This window comes from Lepisma saccharinum, chromosome 14 (genome assembly GCF_977018435.1).
Source record: "Lepisma saccharinum chromosome 14, izLepSacc3.1, whole genome shotgun sequence".
NCBI lineage: Eukaryota > Metazoa > Arthropoda > Insecta > Zygentoma > Lepismatidae > Lepisma > Lepisma saccharinum.
In genome coordinates this window covers 46,066,230-46,086,162 of record NC_139242.1, presented here as the reverse complement: position 1 = coordinate 46,086,162, position 19,933 = coordinate 46,066,230, and the positions used below count along the sequence as shown (strand labels likewise).

General features: G+C 36.3%; 1 protein-coding gene across 2 annotated transcripts in view; it reads right to left on the bottom strand.

Moving 5' to 3' along the window:
- The window catches only part of Tbc1d8-9 (TBC1 domain family member 8/9), a 61,254-nt gene that overhangs the window by 22,706 nt on the left and 18,615 nt on the right, over window positions 1–19,933 (bottom strand). For both annotated transcript variants that reach the window (XM_083135519.1, XM_083135518.1), the window contains exons 6-14: window positions 19,696–19,772; window positions 17,221–17,277; window positions 16,145–16,349; window positions 12,427–12,632; window positions 9,678–9,775; window positions 7,941–8,171; window positions 7,001–7,204; window positions 6,095–6,353; window positions 4,688–4,760 (exon numbers count right to left, since the gene is read on the bottom strand). In XM_083135519.1, coding sequence (XP_082991645.1) covers window positions 4,688–4,760; window positions 6,095–6,353; window positions 7,001–7,204; window positions 7,941–8,171; window positions 9,678–9,775; window positions 12,427–12,632; window positions 16,145–16,349; window positions 17,221–17,277; window positions 19,696–19,772 — 1,410 coding nt within the window. The remainder of the gene's footprint in view (window positions 1–4,687; window positions 4,761–6,094; window positions 6,354–7,000; window positions 7,205–7,940; window positions 8,172–9,677; window positions 9,776–12,426; window positions 12,633–16,144; window positions 16,350–17,220; window positions 17,278–19,695; window positions 19,773–19,933) is intronic.

The following is a 19,933-nucleotide window of genomic DNA, read 5'->3' as shown; positions in this document are numbered from 1 at the left end:
TTTTTAAAACATATAAAAATGAAGTGACAATTATTAGTACCGATTTAAAAAGGAATTAATAAGTTACTGTGACTGAAATATAAAACAAGAAATGTACTTAATGTCTGATACAGCAAATTAAGAAACTTTACTTCTCAGAAGCTTCAAGTTTTTTTAAATTGTTTTGCAATAGCCTTTGCTTCATCTTGCATCTTTTGTTGTTTGGCTTGTAAAGCACAGATCTCACTTGCTTTACGTTTCATTTCTTTCCTTTTGTCTTCTTTGTGATCACATTTCTTTCTCATCTTCTGCAATGCTTCTTCGTATCTAATACGTGCACCTTTAACTCTCTGGATCATATCTTTGCTTACTTCTACATTTGACACTCCTCCTACAACTTTCACTGCATCATAAACTTGTCGAATAGCCACAACAGACTCTTCTTTCAAGTTTTCTATTAAAACCTGCTTATTTACAGAAAACCCACTTTCCACATATGCATTGCCATGTGATAGGCATGTAAAAATTCACATGTCATGACTATAACCAGGGCTTGAAAAATCCCGGTTGGCAGGTTACCGTGGCGACTAAAATTTTCAGCCTGGCGACTGTGATCATTTGCTATTATGTACAAAATTTTGAAGATTCTTCATTCTTTATTTCTGTGGGCGAGGTTCAGCCTGAGACTGTACCACCTAACCCGTGTCATGGAGTATGGCCGCCATTTATGGAGGATATGTCCCAAAAATGTTACCACTCAACCCATAAAATCGCCAGCCAAAAATCAATCAAATGCTGCACATGATCAATATTTTTTGCAAATGACAGATTGACATGGCATCAGACATCCAATTATGACCCTTTGATAATTTCTTACATATTTTTCTCACTCAAAAATGCATTTCTGGAAAAGTTTTAACACTGCCTTTCGCCAGTTATTTATTTATCTAATTTTCTGTGTGGCGTAAACTGATAATTTTTTAGCATTGAAAAATATCTCAAATGGATGAGGCTTTATAATGCAAGAAATCAGTGTAAATATCTCTTACGGTTTTCAAGATATACATTTTCAAAGTTTGGGTTGCGCAACTTTTGAAACACCTTAGTATGCACAATTGCAAGTAGGTTGTTTCCTGGCGCCTGATATTCAGAGCTGGCACCTAGCTCTGAAGAAGATTTTTCGAGCACTGACTATAACAATAGATGAACATGATCAAAAACTTAAAATATGGACAAGTATTTATGAACAATACATAATTCATAAGTAAATATTTAAAATTCTGTTCTAAATGCAGTAAATACACAATCAACAATATTGTACACAAAAGATGGCAGAAAATAAATATTTCCCTAAACAGGACACTCCATTTTTTTACTATTTTGTAAAAAAAAAAAAAAAAAAAAAAAAAGGAAGCAAAAACTTAAAACTACTCCCTAATAAGGGAAATCAGATGAACACTGGATATCTTTATTATGCATTTTCCACATCTTGAAATATATTTTACGTCATGTAAAACATCAAAATTGGCTAATTAAATTTTAAAAAGTGCAAAAATTATGGGGGTATACACTTGGTCACCAGCCCTGGAATCACATTTAAAAACAAGAAACAGACAAACAAATAGATACAAGTTCCTTGCTGAAAGAGAAATGCTACAACAGCTTGGATTATCCACAGACAGGAGCATATTATAATCCCTCAGTTTTGCTTCATTGGGAACCATTAATCAATTACAAGATTTTCCCTGAGATTTCCCTGAGATTTGTATTTTTTTTCAAATTCCCTGAGATTTCCAGGTTTTCCAGGTGTGTGGGAACCCTGTACATAGTTAAGCAATTTAACAAATATGAAATATTGTGCAGGTCAGAGAATTGGAAAATTACTATTTCAGGGTAGCTACGATTTTTTGATTATGAAATTCCCTGACTTTTCCAGGTTTTCCAGACCAGAAATGAAATTTTCCAGACAGGTTTGTTGTCATGATTTTTGCTTTTGAACCTCATGTTTTTCAATAAAATATGCAGGCATGTTAATTATTATGAATATGGATATACACAGTTATTAGCTGAAAATTTACCAAGTGATTAATACAATGCTATTCTATGAAAAAATAAAAACTATTGTACTTCCGCATTTTCACTAAGTCATTCCAATTAAAGTGGCGTAAAAAAATCAATAAAAAAATGTGGCATATATCAAAGCTGTACAATGTAACCTGTATACAACACAACCTCAATTATATCAATACAAATGAGAAACAGAAAATTAGGTCATGTACCTTTAGAAAATATGCAATAAGTTTAATGATTATATTTTTTAATTTATTGAAAATAGTACATATTTCAGAAATTCAGAACGTGAATAGGGCTGGTGACCCACCATACACCTAAAAAAAAATATATACGCGCGCCATACTTTGGAATCAAATATCTCCATTATTTGAGTTTTCCACATGCTGGAACCAATTTTATATTACGGAAAACATAGAAATCTGTCTATTAAAAGGTAACAGTTCCGAATGTTTTACGATTTTTTCAAATTTTCCTAGCAGGAAGACTAATTATCATACTATTGTGACACAAAATTTGAACCTTCCTTAAAATAATGAGCACTGTTGGATTCGAAGAAAGTTATTTATGTTGAAAAGAAAACTTCAAAATGACCTTACGCAATCATACACACTTCCCACGGACAAGGTATTCTCCGGTTGACAAGCGACAGTAAGTATCGTAAACTAGTGGGAATGAATGTAGAAATAAATCGGAACCTTAGTAGAGTGCGTTCAGGGTCTTTATTTTAATTCTAAGAACTCAAACCTGACCTTCCTAACCTAACCACAAAAGCATATATTCACAAAATCTTTAAGTAATCGCTAAAACTCTGCAGTGTGTGTTAACAGACATACTAAATCGAAATCGAACCATGAAAAAGTTGCATTTGTAGTATGATTGATTGATTGATTTGCTTTATTTTACTTCACCTTTTTGTGCCAATTTTGGCTAATTTGCGAAGATGGGGATGAGAGATAACATGATGAAAACTGATGAATGGACACTCACAAACATCCATGCCCAGGCCAGGATTCGAACCCGGAACCCCTGGCGTCGTAGCACGATGTGCTAACCACTCCGCCACGGGGGCCAGCATTTGTAGTATGATGAAATCGTAATAAAACAAAATTAACTTGGGCCCATTTTCACCACTTTTCAGCATAATTTCATTCTATATGCAAAAAATACGTAAAATTACTATCGGCATCAAACCAACAATCCTAACCCAACAACGATGTGTGACCAGCAAACGTTTAATTTCTCTATTTCCCACCAGTTGTTTTTTAAAAAAAAATCATTCTACATGCACAAAACACGTGCATATTTGAATAATGACGTCACTGATACTGCATAAAATCACTGATCTCTCGGGTGTAACACATCTCTGCAATGTAAAAACTACGACAACGAGCACATGAACTAGTTGATCAGGTTGCTTCTGAACGGGTCGCAAACGAAGAACTCAAATTTACAGAACGGGTTCACGGGGGGACGAAGTAGTGAGTCCCTTTGCTTTTACTAGGCATCCGCACCCGTCCAGTGTGACGTCAACCACAGTCAGTTTACGTGAAATTCTGCTCTTCAAGGCAGAAAGTATTACATTGTCTTTTGTACAAGGAGTATACAGTTATTGCAGATCCAAAACCAATGAACTGTCCGAACACCAACCTGCTCCGCTTTACGTATCAAAAGAGAATGGGTTCGTTCTTGCAGAAAGGAAATTTAATCACCACACACAAAGCTAAAGCAACATTTTCTCTCAAGAAATTCTGAGGATGGCTGGTACATAGGTTTCGTCTTGAGTAGTTTGTTCTCTAAGGAAAAATCTCAGGCTTCTCCAAATTCCGGTCTTGAACAGGTTCACAAGAACGAGTTGCAAAATGAACGGATCCAAGAACCTAGATCCGAGAGTGAATAAATATAGAATCAAAATGCAAAGGAACCATAATTTTGTACGTAACAGACTAGAAGTCATAATGACGAGAGGAACAAGTTTCTGAACTGAATATTTTGGGGGAACTGGAATCGCAAGAATCGAATTCGGAAGTCGAAATGAACTGTTCGTTCATTTTGTAACTGGTTCTCCTGCAACTCCAAAATGTGCGTAAATTCCAGAAAATATGCAAAATTCCCTGACTATTCCCTGACTTTTCCCTGACCAACCAAATTCCCTGACTTTCCCCTGTTTTCCAGGTTTTCCAGTCGCAACCCTGTATTTCAAAGAAAGTGCAACATATTTACCTAAGAGATAAAAACATTTGCAATCACTATATTATCTTTGTGAGATTTCAGCACTTCTTGCAGTGATGTCATCAGCTCAATAGTAGTTTGATCAAGACAATATATTTACCTCAGAAAATTGCAAAATAACACTAGAATTCCAAAGTGAATGCACCCAATTTGGTGACAAAATCAAAACCCACATCAACAATACAAAATATCATTCCTCAAATTTAACACTGAAGTACATTCATTAACTATTATGAAACTCATACCTCACATCTTGTTGATGTTTTGTCGATTTTACTTTCAGTATTTATCCTCAGGTTACTGTAACCTGTAATTCAATATGAATATATGATCTGGAAGCATTTCACACTAATTATATTTTCATAGCCAAATTTCTGTGGGGAAAATTAACTGTGTAAAGACTCACCTGAAATATGACCTTTGCTCCATCATAGAAGAAGCAATCAATTATATTCACAGCACTTTTATAAGGCATCACACTGAAAAAAATCACAAATTAAGAATATTTTCCACAGTAATTTTAGCAACACAATTCAATAATTCATGAGGCCGAAATGACACTTGTAAAAATGAATTCAGGAATTCCAGAATAATATTAAAATACACAAATTTACCCAAATAAGCTTAAATATTTATGAACCTCAAGCAATGATGGCAATTTGAACTAACAAAACAAAACTATAAACAAGGTTGCAAACCCCTCTCCCCTGCCTTCCCCAAGCATTCAACATATGCTTCAGTATTTGTATTACTAGTTATTCAATACCATTTTTACCACTCAAGGTTAATCATGATGAAGGGTGAATGATGAATTATATGAAACTGATAATGAAACAAATACAATGCAACAGTCATGCCTTTCCAAAGGATTTGAACCTATGATCCCTTGATTTGTAGTTTGCTAAGCTAACCACTCCAGCATGGAACATATGCTTTGGAAAGAATTGCACAACCACTGGCTTTAGTAGGTAAAGTTCGCCAGGCACACTGACATAGAATGTCCTGTGCCTGTTGGGCCCATCACACACAGTTTCGATTTCTGCCATTATTGGAGGTGATGTGATCAGCACCATGCTCTGACTACCCCACCAGGTATCCATTTATTTAAAGCTCGCTGAAAACTACAGAGCTGTTTTATGCAGGGGCAAGGCCTGAAAATTTCCAACCTTAGATCACCCACCCTGGGAATCGAACCAGGGTCTCCCACGTGGCTGTCAAACACCTTACTAACTAGACCACCACAACTCTGCTGCCTGAAGAACTTTAAGTAAAAACTCATAACTCTACTTGTTTCTTTTATTTTCTGATATTGACTTGCTTTGTTTGATACTTATTTGAGCTACTGGATTAACAGTGATGAGAAATGCTGTCATTTGTAGGAATTAAATGGGGCGAAAATCACAAACGCACCCAAAAACTGTCAGGATGCATTCAAAATAGTCTCTAGTAGAGTAAACACCTATTCATTTTACCACTGTCTTTATAGTTTACAGAATGTAAGTCCCTCTGTCCCATAATTATAGTCCGGTATGCCAAAATGGTAGTACAGGAATGACAGACGAAGAGGCAGATGGAAAGCACAATTTGTACTGATCCTTGAGTAGTAATGTTGTATGACTCATTCCCTTGTTTCATGTTCTTCTTCTGTATACACCAATGTCACAGTTTGAATACTGGGCAATTATTATGAGACAATAAATAAAGGTGTACCGGACAATAATTATGGGACAGAGGGAGTAATAATCTAAATTAAATTCCAAGTTCAAAAGATAAATAAATTTGAAAAACAACCATTTCTCCCTTCTGCACATACCTCAAAAAAATTGTAAGGAACCACGACAAGGAAATCATGCGTATCATCCCCAGCTGGTCCAGCCGAGCGTGGAGGTAAGAGTTGTGCTCCTGAGTGAGATCATCAAACACACCTTGGTCCACGAGAGCCCCGACCACGCGGGTGTTGTAATAGTCCGGGAGCAGTCTTTCGCAGAGGGCAACGATCAGCCAGAAAGCTTCCTCTTCCGAGCAGTAGATCAGGAGGACAGAAGCTACTATATTCATAGCCTGACAGTAACCTGAAATAATTACAATACCAGAGGTTGCACTTTAAACATTGTTCCATGCCATTTATGAATACAGTGGAACTGTAATTTCACATTTTATTCCTACCATTATAAGTTCTATAACTACAGGCCCCTTAAGAAGATATAATTGTGGTTCTACTATTTTTTGTAAAAATAGTATGTAATCGAGTGCTCGATTCTGCCACTTTCTTTTCTTATTATGGCTGAGCTTATGCCACATTTAAACTGATACTCGTACCGATGATTGAAAATTGTAACAGTTAAAAGCTATTCAAAGTAGTGATGAATATTAGTGGGTTAGTATTCAACTGAAATTATATGCATCCATTTACCAAGAGTTTTGCTTCCAAATATTGAAGAATTACATAAGAATATTAAAATACCTGTTATGCAATCACAAAATACAGCTTTTCCACACAATACTGGTGCAAATTAAATGGAAACTTCGATTTTGCATAAATCTCAGGAAAGTGTCGCATGGAATTTATGTGAATCCTGAGAAAGATCAAAATGTTGGAAAGTATCAGCTGATATCAGTAAATAAAATCCAACAGATACTTTCCGATACCGACACACTTGCATTGGTATCACCTCAGCTGTAGTTCTTACGAATATATGTACATAGACAAATGAATTACCTATTTGTGGATTTCTCCATGCATATGCAGAAAGAACTCGGCGAAGGGCACTGATCCCCACATCTGACTGGAAGGCTATGTGCTCTGGCAAAGAACGGTGTAGGTCTCTTTCGATTTCATCATTCGCCGTTGTTTGCTTTCCTATGCTTTGCTCCACCAGACTTTGGTAGTGACCCCTGTGGATGGCCATTTCATTAGCAGCCCCTGAAAGCAATTTATAATTTAAGTAAATTCCAAGTACACTGGAAGGCAATCAAGGCTTAAAATCACAGAAACATCTGGTCTGTGGTAGGTAAAAAAAAAAAAAAAAAATACTTTCAATTTTAACTACGTTCCCACTTTTTCTTTAAAAAATTACATTTACTTTGTTAAATTTTGTTTGAAGTACACTTTATGATCAGATAGGCTAATTGAAACTGGACCTACAGTTTCAAGTAGGATCTACATTGACTTTGTGGTTGAAACTAAATACTAGTACTGTATACATTGAGCTTGAAAGTCAAGTACTAAATGAACCTTACATTCAATGTGATTCATACATAGCATCCACCAAGGCTTCCACCTAGGGCCTTAACATTCCATGCCAGTGCTCAACCAACAAGCTGCAGAGCCACCACAGGATTCACTCCACTGCTTCATTGTAACAGCTTTATCATACAAAGGTGATGTTAATTATTTTGGCATGTACAATCCAATTAACTTTTAATTAATCATTACAACACAGAAGTGTCCATGACCGTAACTTCACTTCCACATCATGTGCTTTCTTCGGGAGGGTGGACAAGATTAAAAGTAAGGTAGCAGTTGCCCTGTCACAATATGGATTCTTCAATATCTGGTTGGATATGAAGAAGACACTTGATGTCAAAGTTTGAGGAAGTAAAAAGTACATGCCAAGCAGTGAACATAAACGAAAACAGCAGCAGCACCGACAACTTACCCGAAAATATCATCCAAACTTCTCTCCGTAATTTATCAGGAACTCCCTGCAGAACCAGCTTTGCAATGTCGGTTATGCGATACATTGTGATCCCACGACCGTACTCTGTGAAATGTACCTCCCATTGATGCTCTTTGGTTCTCTCCTTGGCAGCTACGCTTGGATGCAATTCAGTCTTGAACAAGGTCATCAGAGGGGGCTGAGGTGTCCATGCCGGGGGTTCATCAGCATCTGAAAAGTTATCAAGCAAGTTAACATTAACTGAAATGGTTTTCACAAAAATAAGTAACTTCTATTTTGTAGTCAGCACATAGGTGCATGGAGAAAATTTTCCAAAGGGGGTCTAGTTCATTTCTTTCTTTCGTTAATTTTACTTTGGCACATAATTTATTTTCCACCACTTTCGGCTAACGGTGAAGATGAGGATGGGTGATGATATGATGAAATTGATGAAGGGCCAGTCTGGGATTCAACCCGGGATGGAATTCAGCCCAAGAGGGGTAAAAATAAAGAAAGAGGGGTAAAAATAATGAAAAAGGACCAGGGATATACAATGCATTTTTCCATCCCTTGTGCACCTGTCGGCAGGTCGCTTGGTGCCCAGCCAGACGGCAACTCCCATCAAATCGTGTGTGATATATCCGCTATGAAACCGCTGGCTTCGAAATGACTTCAACTTCTCAGAATTACAGTTACAATTATATTCAAAATAAGCACGTACCTTGCCATAGGGGACGTTGGAAATGTTGTCCTCCTACCCCGAGTATTAAATGAAAAATTTCAAGGAGCTGGGGAAGGGGGTGAGTTTGAGCACCCTTAGTTCCCTTACGCAAGAATTTGACAACTGTTTCTTTCATGTTCCCCAATAAAAGCTGTTTTTCCTCCAAATGTGCTGGAATATATTACTCATAGCATATTTCAACAACATATTGAAGGAGATGGGGAGGGTGTGCTACTGAAACATTACTCAAATTTCTTTACAGCAAACTCAATTGGTCAGTTTCATTGGCATAATTGGGAAACAAATATAGTAATGAAGGAATTGGAGCATAAAATTCAAGATCTCCAATTATTAAAATATCCTGAAGCTTGCCCGCTGAATGCTCATTCACCCCAACTTCCATCGGATGCAGAGTCAAGTGATAAGAAATTTCCACTCGGTTCTGCACAGTCAGCTAGGCAATGACCTTGTTGGCAGTGAGTGCACCTCCACTGTAACTTTCCACCAGCACCAAGGGATATCCCAGGTGAACAGCTGGAGGTGCAAAGTCCACCACATCAGGAGGAAAATCTGAATGATAAAAACCCCTTGAGATTGAAAATCAAAAGACAGCAGCTGCAAAACTTGCAGGGAAAGTCAATATAGCTTGACGAGATCACACAGAGAGATTGCAACTCTACGAAGCGGCAACAAGTCTGCAGTTCCACTGCAGCGGTTTCGGACTGACAGAAAGCAAGATGCTGAGAAGCTAGTCCAAGTCTGGATAACAATGCACAGTGTGATAAACAGCCGAATCTCCTGTTGTCTTCATCATCAAAAACATTGAGCAAGCAGTGAGTAGCATTCAGCAGACTATAGCTCTCAATCTCCTTCGTCCATACCACTCAGGGTAGAGGTGGTTCAGCAAGTCCCAAATTTGAAATCCATACCTCATTTCACTGAGCTACGTTCCGGCATGACTCTGTTCATTGTCTATACCCCACGCCACGCTATGACAGTGGTAATTCTTCACATACCTGTCAGCCGCTTTTTCCTGTCTTCATCTTGTGCCGAGGTACTGGAGCCACTGAGGTTACTTGAAGCACTGTGTGTGCTGACAGTGTCACCACCAGCACTACAAAGAAAGAGTGAAATGCTGAAAAATCCAGAATACAAGAACAGAAGTAAGAAGCAACAATGACAAAAAATTAAGGTTATTAAAAAATGTATAATACATTATCATTATAATTAATATTAATGTTCAGCCAATATGGTATTGGTAGAAAAAACAAAATATGCATTAACATGCTGTAATCTTCATTTTCCATGTTTCTGAAAGGTGTGAGGTGCATTTCCCTACCCTGTTTTGTTACAAAATGATGCAAAATACGAAATTGACTCTAAATTTAGAGTTTATTTACTGATGCAACACCTTCTGAAGTTTGAATTATCCTTTGAGTTACGTAATTCACAGAACATTGATCAATTCTCCTGTAAATTATGAGAAGCAAAAATGGATCCCTTTATACAGGAATAAGCTTAATACTCTGGTAACTAAATAAATGTGCTATTAGAAGGGCTATTATGATTATTATTTTGTGTAATAAGTGCAGTTTTTAAATCAAATTTGAGATTATATTCACAATTTTAAAAGCAAAATGTCATTTTATACCTGTTTTTGCTTTTTTATTTACCAAAAATATGTGCCTCCAGGTATTGGTATCAGAAAGAATTAGTTTAAATTTGATCAGCAAATATTTTATATTAACAGCCAATATTTTTCTGGTTTGTGTATCTCATGAAAACTGCATAAATGCCATGCACTTTTGCTGAGTTTAGGGGATAAGGTACAGTTTTGCAGAAGTTTTATACTTATTTAAATTCTATATTTGTATTTTTGTTATTTAGTGTCACTTTACTGCCACTTTTGGCTAATTGCAACAATTAGAATGATTAATGAATACATAAAATTGATGATGGGACACTCACAAAGAACACCCAGGCTTTGGTAGTGAAGTTGAAAGTTGATCAGTTAACACACTCGACCACCAGCCATTCAAAATGTGCCAAAAGGCTAGCAAGTATTGGAAACAAGAGCAGTGAATTCTAGCCTATGGAATTCTCCTCACCTTGTAGTAGCATGCAGTTTTCTAAGTTGATTATTAAGCTAGATAAAGCTTATTTAAAACATCATTAATAAATGCATTTTGGCTCTCATTAAGATATCACACAAGTTATAAGCACAGGTAAAAGGTAAAGTTCCCCGAGCATATAGCACCATGCCATGAAGGCACATTTAGGGGATGTGGGGGTAGGGGGTAGGGATTTTCGATCTCTGCCATTTTAGAGGTGATATGAACAGCACCATGCTCCGGTACAATTACCCCCCAGAGTTGCACCCACGTTCCCATTGATTTGAGGCTGGGTGAGCCCCTTCATGTAGGGACAAGGGTGGAAAAATTCCGACCGTAGATCACCCACCCCAATTAATTTAAATATTGTGTCAAAAACAGTTTAGAAGTGAAAACAAAAAATCTACACCTCACTAGCATTGATGTTACGGACCTGTTTATGTCAATTCTCATTAACTTAGTGCTGGACATGATTAAACAATTCTTCACTAGAAATAGAATTGAGCTCCTTTAAAGACAGGGGATAATAAAAGGATTCAAAATTATTATTTTTTAATTGGAAGGGGAATATTATGACTAATATGAGGGTGCAATGAACATTTTTTTTTAATCATAGCTTGAGTCTCTTACTTCCCATCAAACATTTATTTTGTTTTGAAATTCTGAAGCAATAAATTGCTGGTTGCAGCAATCATTGCATCTGCATCTGGGTTTAACTGATTCTTACTTGTCCATCTCAGAGGGTAGAGTTCATGGGTTAACCCTAGCTTACCCGAGGGAAAGGGCCTGGCCTGTCAGGTCCACCACCTTTCTTTTCCCCATTTCTCAACTGTTCATATTTTTATAAAAAAATGAAAATAAATTACCTTGTTGCATAGGGTGTTCCCAATACTTCTGTTACTATTGTTAAAAAAATCCTAAAGGTAACTCAAATAGGAGCAAAATTCAGGTGGACCCCTATCAGCACCCTCCCCCCCTTTCGGGATGAATGTTCCAACTTGACACTCATATCTGAACTAGTTTTGATTGATTGATTGATTGATTGATTTGCTTTTCGTGTCACTTTTGGCTAATTTGCAAAGATGGGGATGAGTGATGATATGATGAAATTGATGAATGGACAGTCACAAACATCCATGCTTAGGCCGGCATTCGAACCCGGGAACCCTGGCGTCGTAGCGCGATGTGCTAACTAATCTGCCACGGGGGCCGACTATTTGGACTAGTATACAATTGGTTGGTAATGATGGTAATTTTTGTAATTATTATAATTACTAAATAACTGAACAAACATATACAAAAAAATAGCATTGATGCAACATTAATAGGTTTTTGAGATTTAGTGAATGATAAAATATGTGAGAGACACTAGTGCAATAATTGGTTCTAATTTTTTATTAATGATGAAAATTTTTTGTAACTATTATAATTAATGTATAACTACACCTACATAAACAACAAAGGAAGCAGCGACTCAATAACATTATTTTTTTTAATTTTAGTGATAACAAAAAGAGTGAGCCCCCCTCCCCTCAGGTTAAGCTAGTTTCTTGTATGGCACGGGTTATTTAGGGTTAGCTGTGACCTTACTCTTACTAACGAATAAACTGACATTGTTGTGAAAGTGCGTAAGACAAGCAAGCCCTACACTTACTTGGGTACTTGTATTTTAGCCAAGAGCTCAGAGATCTTCTGCACCACGAAATCACGGTCCTGAATTTGAGCAAATAGAAAACTTGTTCTGTTGTGGAGTGTAATGAGCACAGACTTATCAACCGCTGGGTTGGATGCTTGGTTCTCAGCTTTCTCCACGAGCGACATGTCTCTAAGAGGTATCACAACAGTAACAAGACCTTTCACCTGCAATAGAGAATACACCTAAGTAATTGTTGAATGTGCAGAAGGTGTTATGTTATTGTTACTCATTATTTTGTCATGTTACACAAAGTAAATATAAGGGAGCTTTCAGACTAAAGCAGTAAGCATAGGGTTACCAGACGTTCTCTTTTTCCCTGACATGTCCTACATTTTAACCTTATGTACGGTTGTCTGGGAAGAATTTTCAAAAATCATAGATGTCCTACATTTTGAGAGACACATAATTTGAATTAAGAAATTGCAATCTTCAATTACAAATTCCCAAACTCAATAGTGAAATTTATTTTCATTCAGACATTGCAAGAAAAAAAATGTCCTAAAACAGGACTGCAGTTTTGGAGCCACATTACCATAATTACTCATGTATAATGCACACTTTTTTCCAAAATTTTTGCCCAAAAAGCCACGGTGTGTATTATGCACGGAATAATTTGGACAGCCAAAACGAAACCGTACAGGGTCATTCCACGATTTTGTGACACTTGCATTGATTTTTCATGTTTACGGAACCTTATCATGTTATATATCGTTGTAAAGCTTAAATTCTGTAGTTTCTGAATATGGTAACAGTATTCCATTCAAGACGGCGACACTAATGTGAAATACGGTTGAAATAAGTTCATCACAAAATGACGGAACGTTCTGATTTTTATGGTACTTTGGATGAAAGAAAAGATATAAGGAAAAATAAAATAATAATTAAAATGTATTACTGTCCAAATATTATTATATATATGGAGTGTGTAAATGCCTTAATGGAAGAAATCTTCTGTATATATTATGAAGTTGGTTTTTTTTTAGGAAAAGTAAAGAAGGAATGAGGAAAACCATGTATTGTATAAAAGTTTAAAGGCCAATTCCCACGATTTTTCACTTTGCTATGTAATGTTCTGCAACACAAAGAAAAGCAGTGCCATTCTGGAGGAATTCGAGCATACACCTCCCGTCACATGGGATACGTATCAGTGATATTTGTTATCACTGTTGGGTGAGAAATAATAGAAAATAACTTCCTGAGCACAGCAAATCCGTAACATAATTTTGATCTCACATTCTACTATTACAGAATAAATAAGGTGGTTAACGAGTGAAAGCTTTGGGATGCTAAACACAGTGGAGGGAAAGGGGGGGAGGTGAGTTATTGTTTACACAAGAGGATATTCTCCTCTTGGTCCACATAGCAAGAGGTGACTCATTGAAAAGGTATAATGCCATTCACTCTTGATCGGCATACGAACTACAACTAAGGAAGCCATTTCTTGAACCTGGATTGTACTGCACATTATTGATTTGATTGATTGATTTGGTGTTTTAAGTCCACTTTATGCACAGTAAGGCTAATCGGGACTGGACGTACGATTTAGAGTGGGATCCGAACCACTATGTGCCTCCACCGGGTATCGAACCTGGGACCCCTTGATTACAAGGCGACAACCCTAGCACTGCACCATCGGGGAGGCACGTACTGCGCATTATATCTGTAGATATATTTGTTTGTCAATTTTCCCCATTAAAAACCAGGGTGCGCATTATGCACACGCGCGCATTATACATGCGTAAATACAGTATATTGATGTCAATGTTCAATGCCTGAGCGGAATTTCTTGCATTAGGGTTTATACCAAAGAAGTAATCATGGATCCTAACATGGGCATCTGAAAGAAGGGGCAAGGGGGGGTATGCCCCCCCTGGAAAATGAAAGTTAACCAAAAATTATATATTTTTGACATATAATTTCATTTCAGCCACAATAATATGTATTAATTATTGTATGAATATGATAAATTCAAATTTAAGCAATGTTTTTTGAGGGTACAATACTATTATTGGGGAAAATGTGCGTTGTTTGCACCACCTGGAAAAAAAATACCTTCCTTGCTCCTCCCTGGAAAAAATCCTGCATACGTCCATGGATCCTAAAAGGTATTTTCCATTATCATAAAGCAGGACGTATACAGAAGAAAATTATTGAATTAAAAATCACTCTATTTAAAACTTCAGGAACCATTTGAAGTTATGTTGAATATATTATGTTTCATATTTTTTCAAGCTAGATTAACTGCTGAATATTTGCTTGCCATTCCAGGCCATAATGCAAATGTTCAGAGAGCATTTTCAGTACAATAGACTGATAAGAGATTTAGATTTCTCATAGAGTTTGTAAAAGGATTGGTACTTGTTCAGTATAATTTCAAAGAGTTTGACTGTTCAGTTTCATAATTATATTTTGATCAAGCCTGAAATTTGAGAAAAATTGGCACCTCTTAAAAGTGCAGCTAAACCACATGTAGTAAGAAGTGTATTGTTTGGTATTGATTACAAGGATGGAAATTTTATATTTAAAAAATCACATTTAAAAAAAACAAACTGAAAATGTGTCAATTTTGCATTATTTGCTAGCATGTTCTAGTAATGTGCATTATTTACTGTGAATTATTTGTGTCCTATATTTTGGAGGTGACAAGCAGCATGCATCACTTGGAAGCAAACACTCAGTAATCAATGTAACCTTCCAAACCAGAATGACACGACATCGCTTGTAACTTGCATGTCGCTTGGATTGGGCCATTTTCTCAATGGCATGCATCATGTCGCCTCGGTCTGTTGTCTGTGCATACACGGTGAATGTTTCACCAGTGTCACCTGTCACTTCAGTTTGAAAGATCCCTAAGTGATGGTTGTTGACTGATTTGTTTTATTTTACTTCTCTTTTATGCCCGTTTTGGCTAAATGCAAAGATGGGGAAGAGTGATGATATGATGAAATTAACAAAGGGACACTCATGCCCAGGGCGGGATCGAAATCCGGGACCCCTGGTGTCGCACTGCAATGTGCAAACACTCCGCCACAGAGGTCGGCCCCTAAGTGATGGGACAGATTAATCCCTAGCCAATGAGGGAATTTAGGTGATTTAACCTTCTTGTTTTTTGTAAAATTGCTAATTTTCTACAAATAGCCTGTAATGTAGTAGATAATTTTGCCATTTCATTATTATATTTATGAATATAAAATATACTTCACACATCTTGGTTTTGTAAACTACAGTCTATATACAGTGTCAATTTCTAGGCTAAAAACAACTGTGGTCACCAATTACATACATTAATTAAGGACAACAATAAACAATTCATGTTCTTAATGGAACACTTCCTACTAAATCTAAACTGAAGAAAGGACCAATAACTAGGTTTTTCAATGGTACAAAATTACGAACTGGTAAATTGTGAAAAACTAAATATGCTGACCAAGGCAGTAATTTATTTTATTAAAAACATAAACTAAACGTAACGTTTCAACCTTCTAGCAAGGTCTTCTTCAGACTCTGTATCAAGTACAAAAGTAAATTGGTAAATTGGTTCTGAATTGTACTTCAATACTAAAGAAAAGTAATAATGAATATTAAATTTCAATATTACAAGAAAGCAATGCATATCCACATAAATACACATGTGCATAAATAAAATAGTGACCTCTCAAGCACTGTTAAAACTTACCCTGCTTTCAAAGCACAAATAATTCTGGGATAAAAACATGCAGCCCCAAACATGTCTCTTGTTGTAAGGTGTCCACAAAGTGCAGTCTGTTCTTCCATCCAGTTTCTCTGAACTTGGCAGCCTGAAGAGCAACCTGTAGGCCTCGGAGTGGGCTCTGGCATCCAGATCCCGCTTGAGGAAAGATGGTTTCTTTGGCACATTTTTACTGAAAGAGAGAGATATTAATTTCTGTAGACTTGTCTGCTAGTTTATGTGGGTATTTTTAGCATGCATTACAGTGATCAAATTTCCTAAATTTCAATCTTTCTAGATTTTCTCGAACTAAATGTTTGAAGTAAGTCTTGAAGCTTTCCTGGTGATGAATGATGAAAAGATTCTCTCAACCAGGTGAGATGTGGAAAACATTCCAAGCAAAACGTTTGGTATCTCGGTATACTCCTGCAACTCATACTGCCCACATCTGTTTTTAACTCCATTTTATCCTTGACAGTGTTGGTGGGAAGCTAGTGAAAAGTTGGAACTTTCAAAGACTTGACTGTATTTCCTCTTGTGTTCCTGTTCTCTGACAGGTAAAATTAACGTTATATTTTTATTTTTTTAAAAAAAGGCAAGGTATCCAACAGGTAGTTAAAATCTGATTTCAGCTACTTCTAAGGTCTAACTAATCATTATGGTGTTACATTTCTAGTTCCATCACATAAATGTGATGCAGGGACTCTGTGAACTTCTATAAAACATTAAAATGCTGACAAAGGCAAAATTCATTGTATAAAAAATATACACTAAAAACGTAACGTTTCCACCCTCTAAGAGGGTCTTCTTAAGACTAAGATTCACAATAAATTTATTAATAGACCCTGTTGGAGGGTGAAAACGTTACTTTTTAGTGTATATTTTTTATACATTAAATTTTGCCTTGGTCAGCATTTTAATGTTTTATTAACATGGAAACAAGGCTTAACAGTGTTACCATTGCCCTTACATGTTCCAATTTTGGTGTTTTTGTTGTCTAGAAATAAGGCTAAATAACAAATAAACACACAAGACATTACAGCTTTTCCAAAAAAATAGCCTACCTGAGCTTGCTGAGAAGGTCCTTGTCTTCACTAAAACCACTCCGTTCATTTATCAGCCTGTAATGGTTTAAGAAAAAAAGTTCATATAAGTTCAAATACAAATTAAAATACACACACAAACACACATATTTATTTACTTCCATCTTTCTACCTGCATGTGACAATGAGGCTATAACCTCGAAATATCAAACTTTTCTTCAATTGTGGTAAGTGTTTACTGTCTCCTACGCCATTTTTATTTATACATTGATATAGATAAGCAAGATAAGACAACAATATATGGAGCTGGAAATGCATGAAGTGGCAGTAAATCACCTGATGATGTCTCTCACATATGTATGAAGCTTATTCATTTCACATGGTATCAGAAGAAATTTTAGAGTAAACTGTAATCATTTCCTACATGTTTAGTGGTGATCCAACCAATTAAAAGGTACACTATAGTTTCATCTGATAGAGGGGCATGTTAGTGTATCTATATATCATTAAAATTACAATTTTATCAATTTGATATTTCCATAATTACGGCCTTAATTAAGTGTAAAATTCTGTCCTTTTGCTATTATTTTTAATATAAAACATAAAAGTACATTTCATAAATACAGTGCGTCCATTTCGATCTGCAGCCGAGAGATCGGGAGAAACGTGGCGGGTGGCGCTGACGGAGATGCCGACATTTGAGGCCTGTAATGCCCGCTTATTTTTGTGGACATCTTGCAAAACGAGCACTAACCTGTGTTATAACACGCAAAAGTTCTTCTGTAATTCTTCCAATTTCCACCCTTATATACACAAATAAATACGCTTTAGAAATTATATTAAGAGCCACAGATAATACTCTGTAAAACATTTTAATCATAGTTTTGACCAGTAACGTCCTGCTTAAGTTTATATCCTTGAAAGAGTTTTGTGTCGATGGGGATCGTTTGGAGGTTTCGAATGTGCAACACTGTATCAAGATTACGCTGCAGACGAACTGTTAAAAGCTAATGGTGTTCGTGAGCTTCCTTGCAATCCGAAATCTCCTAGCTCAAGTTTTTTGTTCCTTCGCGACTACAGAGCTGTGAATATAGTGGCAGGCAGATGTAAACCAAGAGCGTGTTAATTTCGTACTGTGCGTAAGAGTGTTATTCTTGGTTACTTGCCGTTACTTGTTTGTGTTATTGCAGTGTGTATGTGTGTTGTGTCAGTCAGACGATTGGAATGCCAGCCGCAAGGTTCACGTTAGAACAAAGAATTTTTATGTATGACACTTACGTGAAAACAGACTCGTGTCGAGACGTGTGTAGGCAATTTGTACAGAAATTCCCAGGCGTGTAGGTGGACATCACTTTGAACAACTCTTATAACACAGGTTAGTGCTAGTTTTGCAATATTTATATAAATGTCTGCATATGTCCATAAAAATATGCGGGCATTACAGGCCGCAAATGTCGGCACCTCCGTCAGCGCTGCCCGCCACGTTTCTCCCGATCTCTCGGCTGCAGATCGAAATGGACGCACGGTAGATAGAGCACGTTAACACCACATGCCAGTAATCATCAGTTTTGGCATATCTATATTTGCCTCTACTTTTTACTATCATGTAGTTCTGTCAGGGGCCTGGACAAGATTTCAACTTTTATAAAAAGTTCTTAAAAACTAATCAAATAACTGTAAAACAAGAAAGTATTGCTTTGTCATAATGTTTATTTTTTCTAAATCTGGCAGGCAGCCCAAATCTTGTCACAAAAAAGTCAAGAGTTTGTGGTGAAAGCTACAGAAAAATATGTCAAAACATGACCATTACTTATTATAATTCATATATCCTGGATCTGTATAGTAAGTGTCAAAATAAGAAGCTTTTTCACCAAACAGAAAGCACTGTAGTTACCTCACAACACATTTATTAAGGTGAGCACTGAACAATTTGGGTTCTTCATAGAACATCTGAAATTTTATATCAGATCGGTAGAATATTGGTTATTGATATAGGTAAAATGTATATCTGTGCATTATCAGCAAAAATTCCAAATCAGTCCAACCACTAATAGGAATGGACGATATTGGAAATTAGATATCGTGATATATCGTCAATTAGGTAACAGGAGAATAAATCTACTGAGCTATTAATCTCCATCCATAAGCATGGCTAAAGCAGGAAATATAGGAATGATGTAATGTATTAAATTTCTCATATTTCATGATTAATCAAAAACACAGTGTTTAGTACAAGTATTGATAATTGACATTTCATCTCATTGAAAAAGATATTATGTGCAGAACATTGAGCATATCAATGAATTTCAGCCATTGAAGAATCTGGCTACATGGACCATTTGAAATGGTTTAAATGCTCTCAAGTGTCATATTGGAATGCCACTTCCATCATTTGTAGGAAACAGTAAAAATTTTATATTTGTACTTTGAAAAACAAAATTCATTTTCATATACTGTCATTACAATAGCTTTTTTTAAAAATTGTCCTGTACTCACTGTTTCATTGCAAGATTTGCTAGCTGCTCCATCAAGGCAAAAGTTTCATTCTTGTGGATGAACATCGAAAAATAATACTGCAAAGAAAAATATACTTCCAAATTACCATTTCAGTTTGAAAAACCACCACAAAACTAAAATTCTGTTAGCTTCTCGACTGTTAAAAATTAATTGCATTAATTTTACACAATCATAAGATCATAAGTCACATTTCCTGGGACATTTTAAGTTTTGGTGA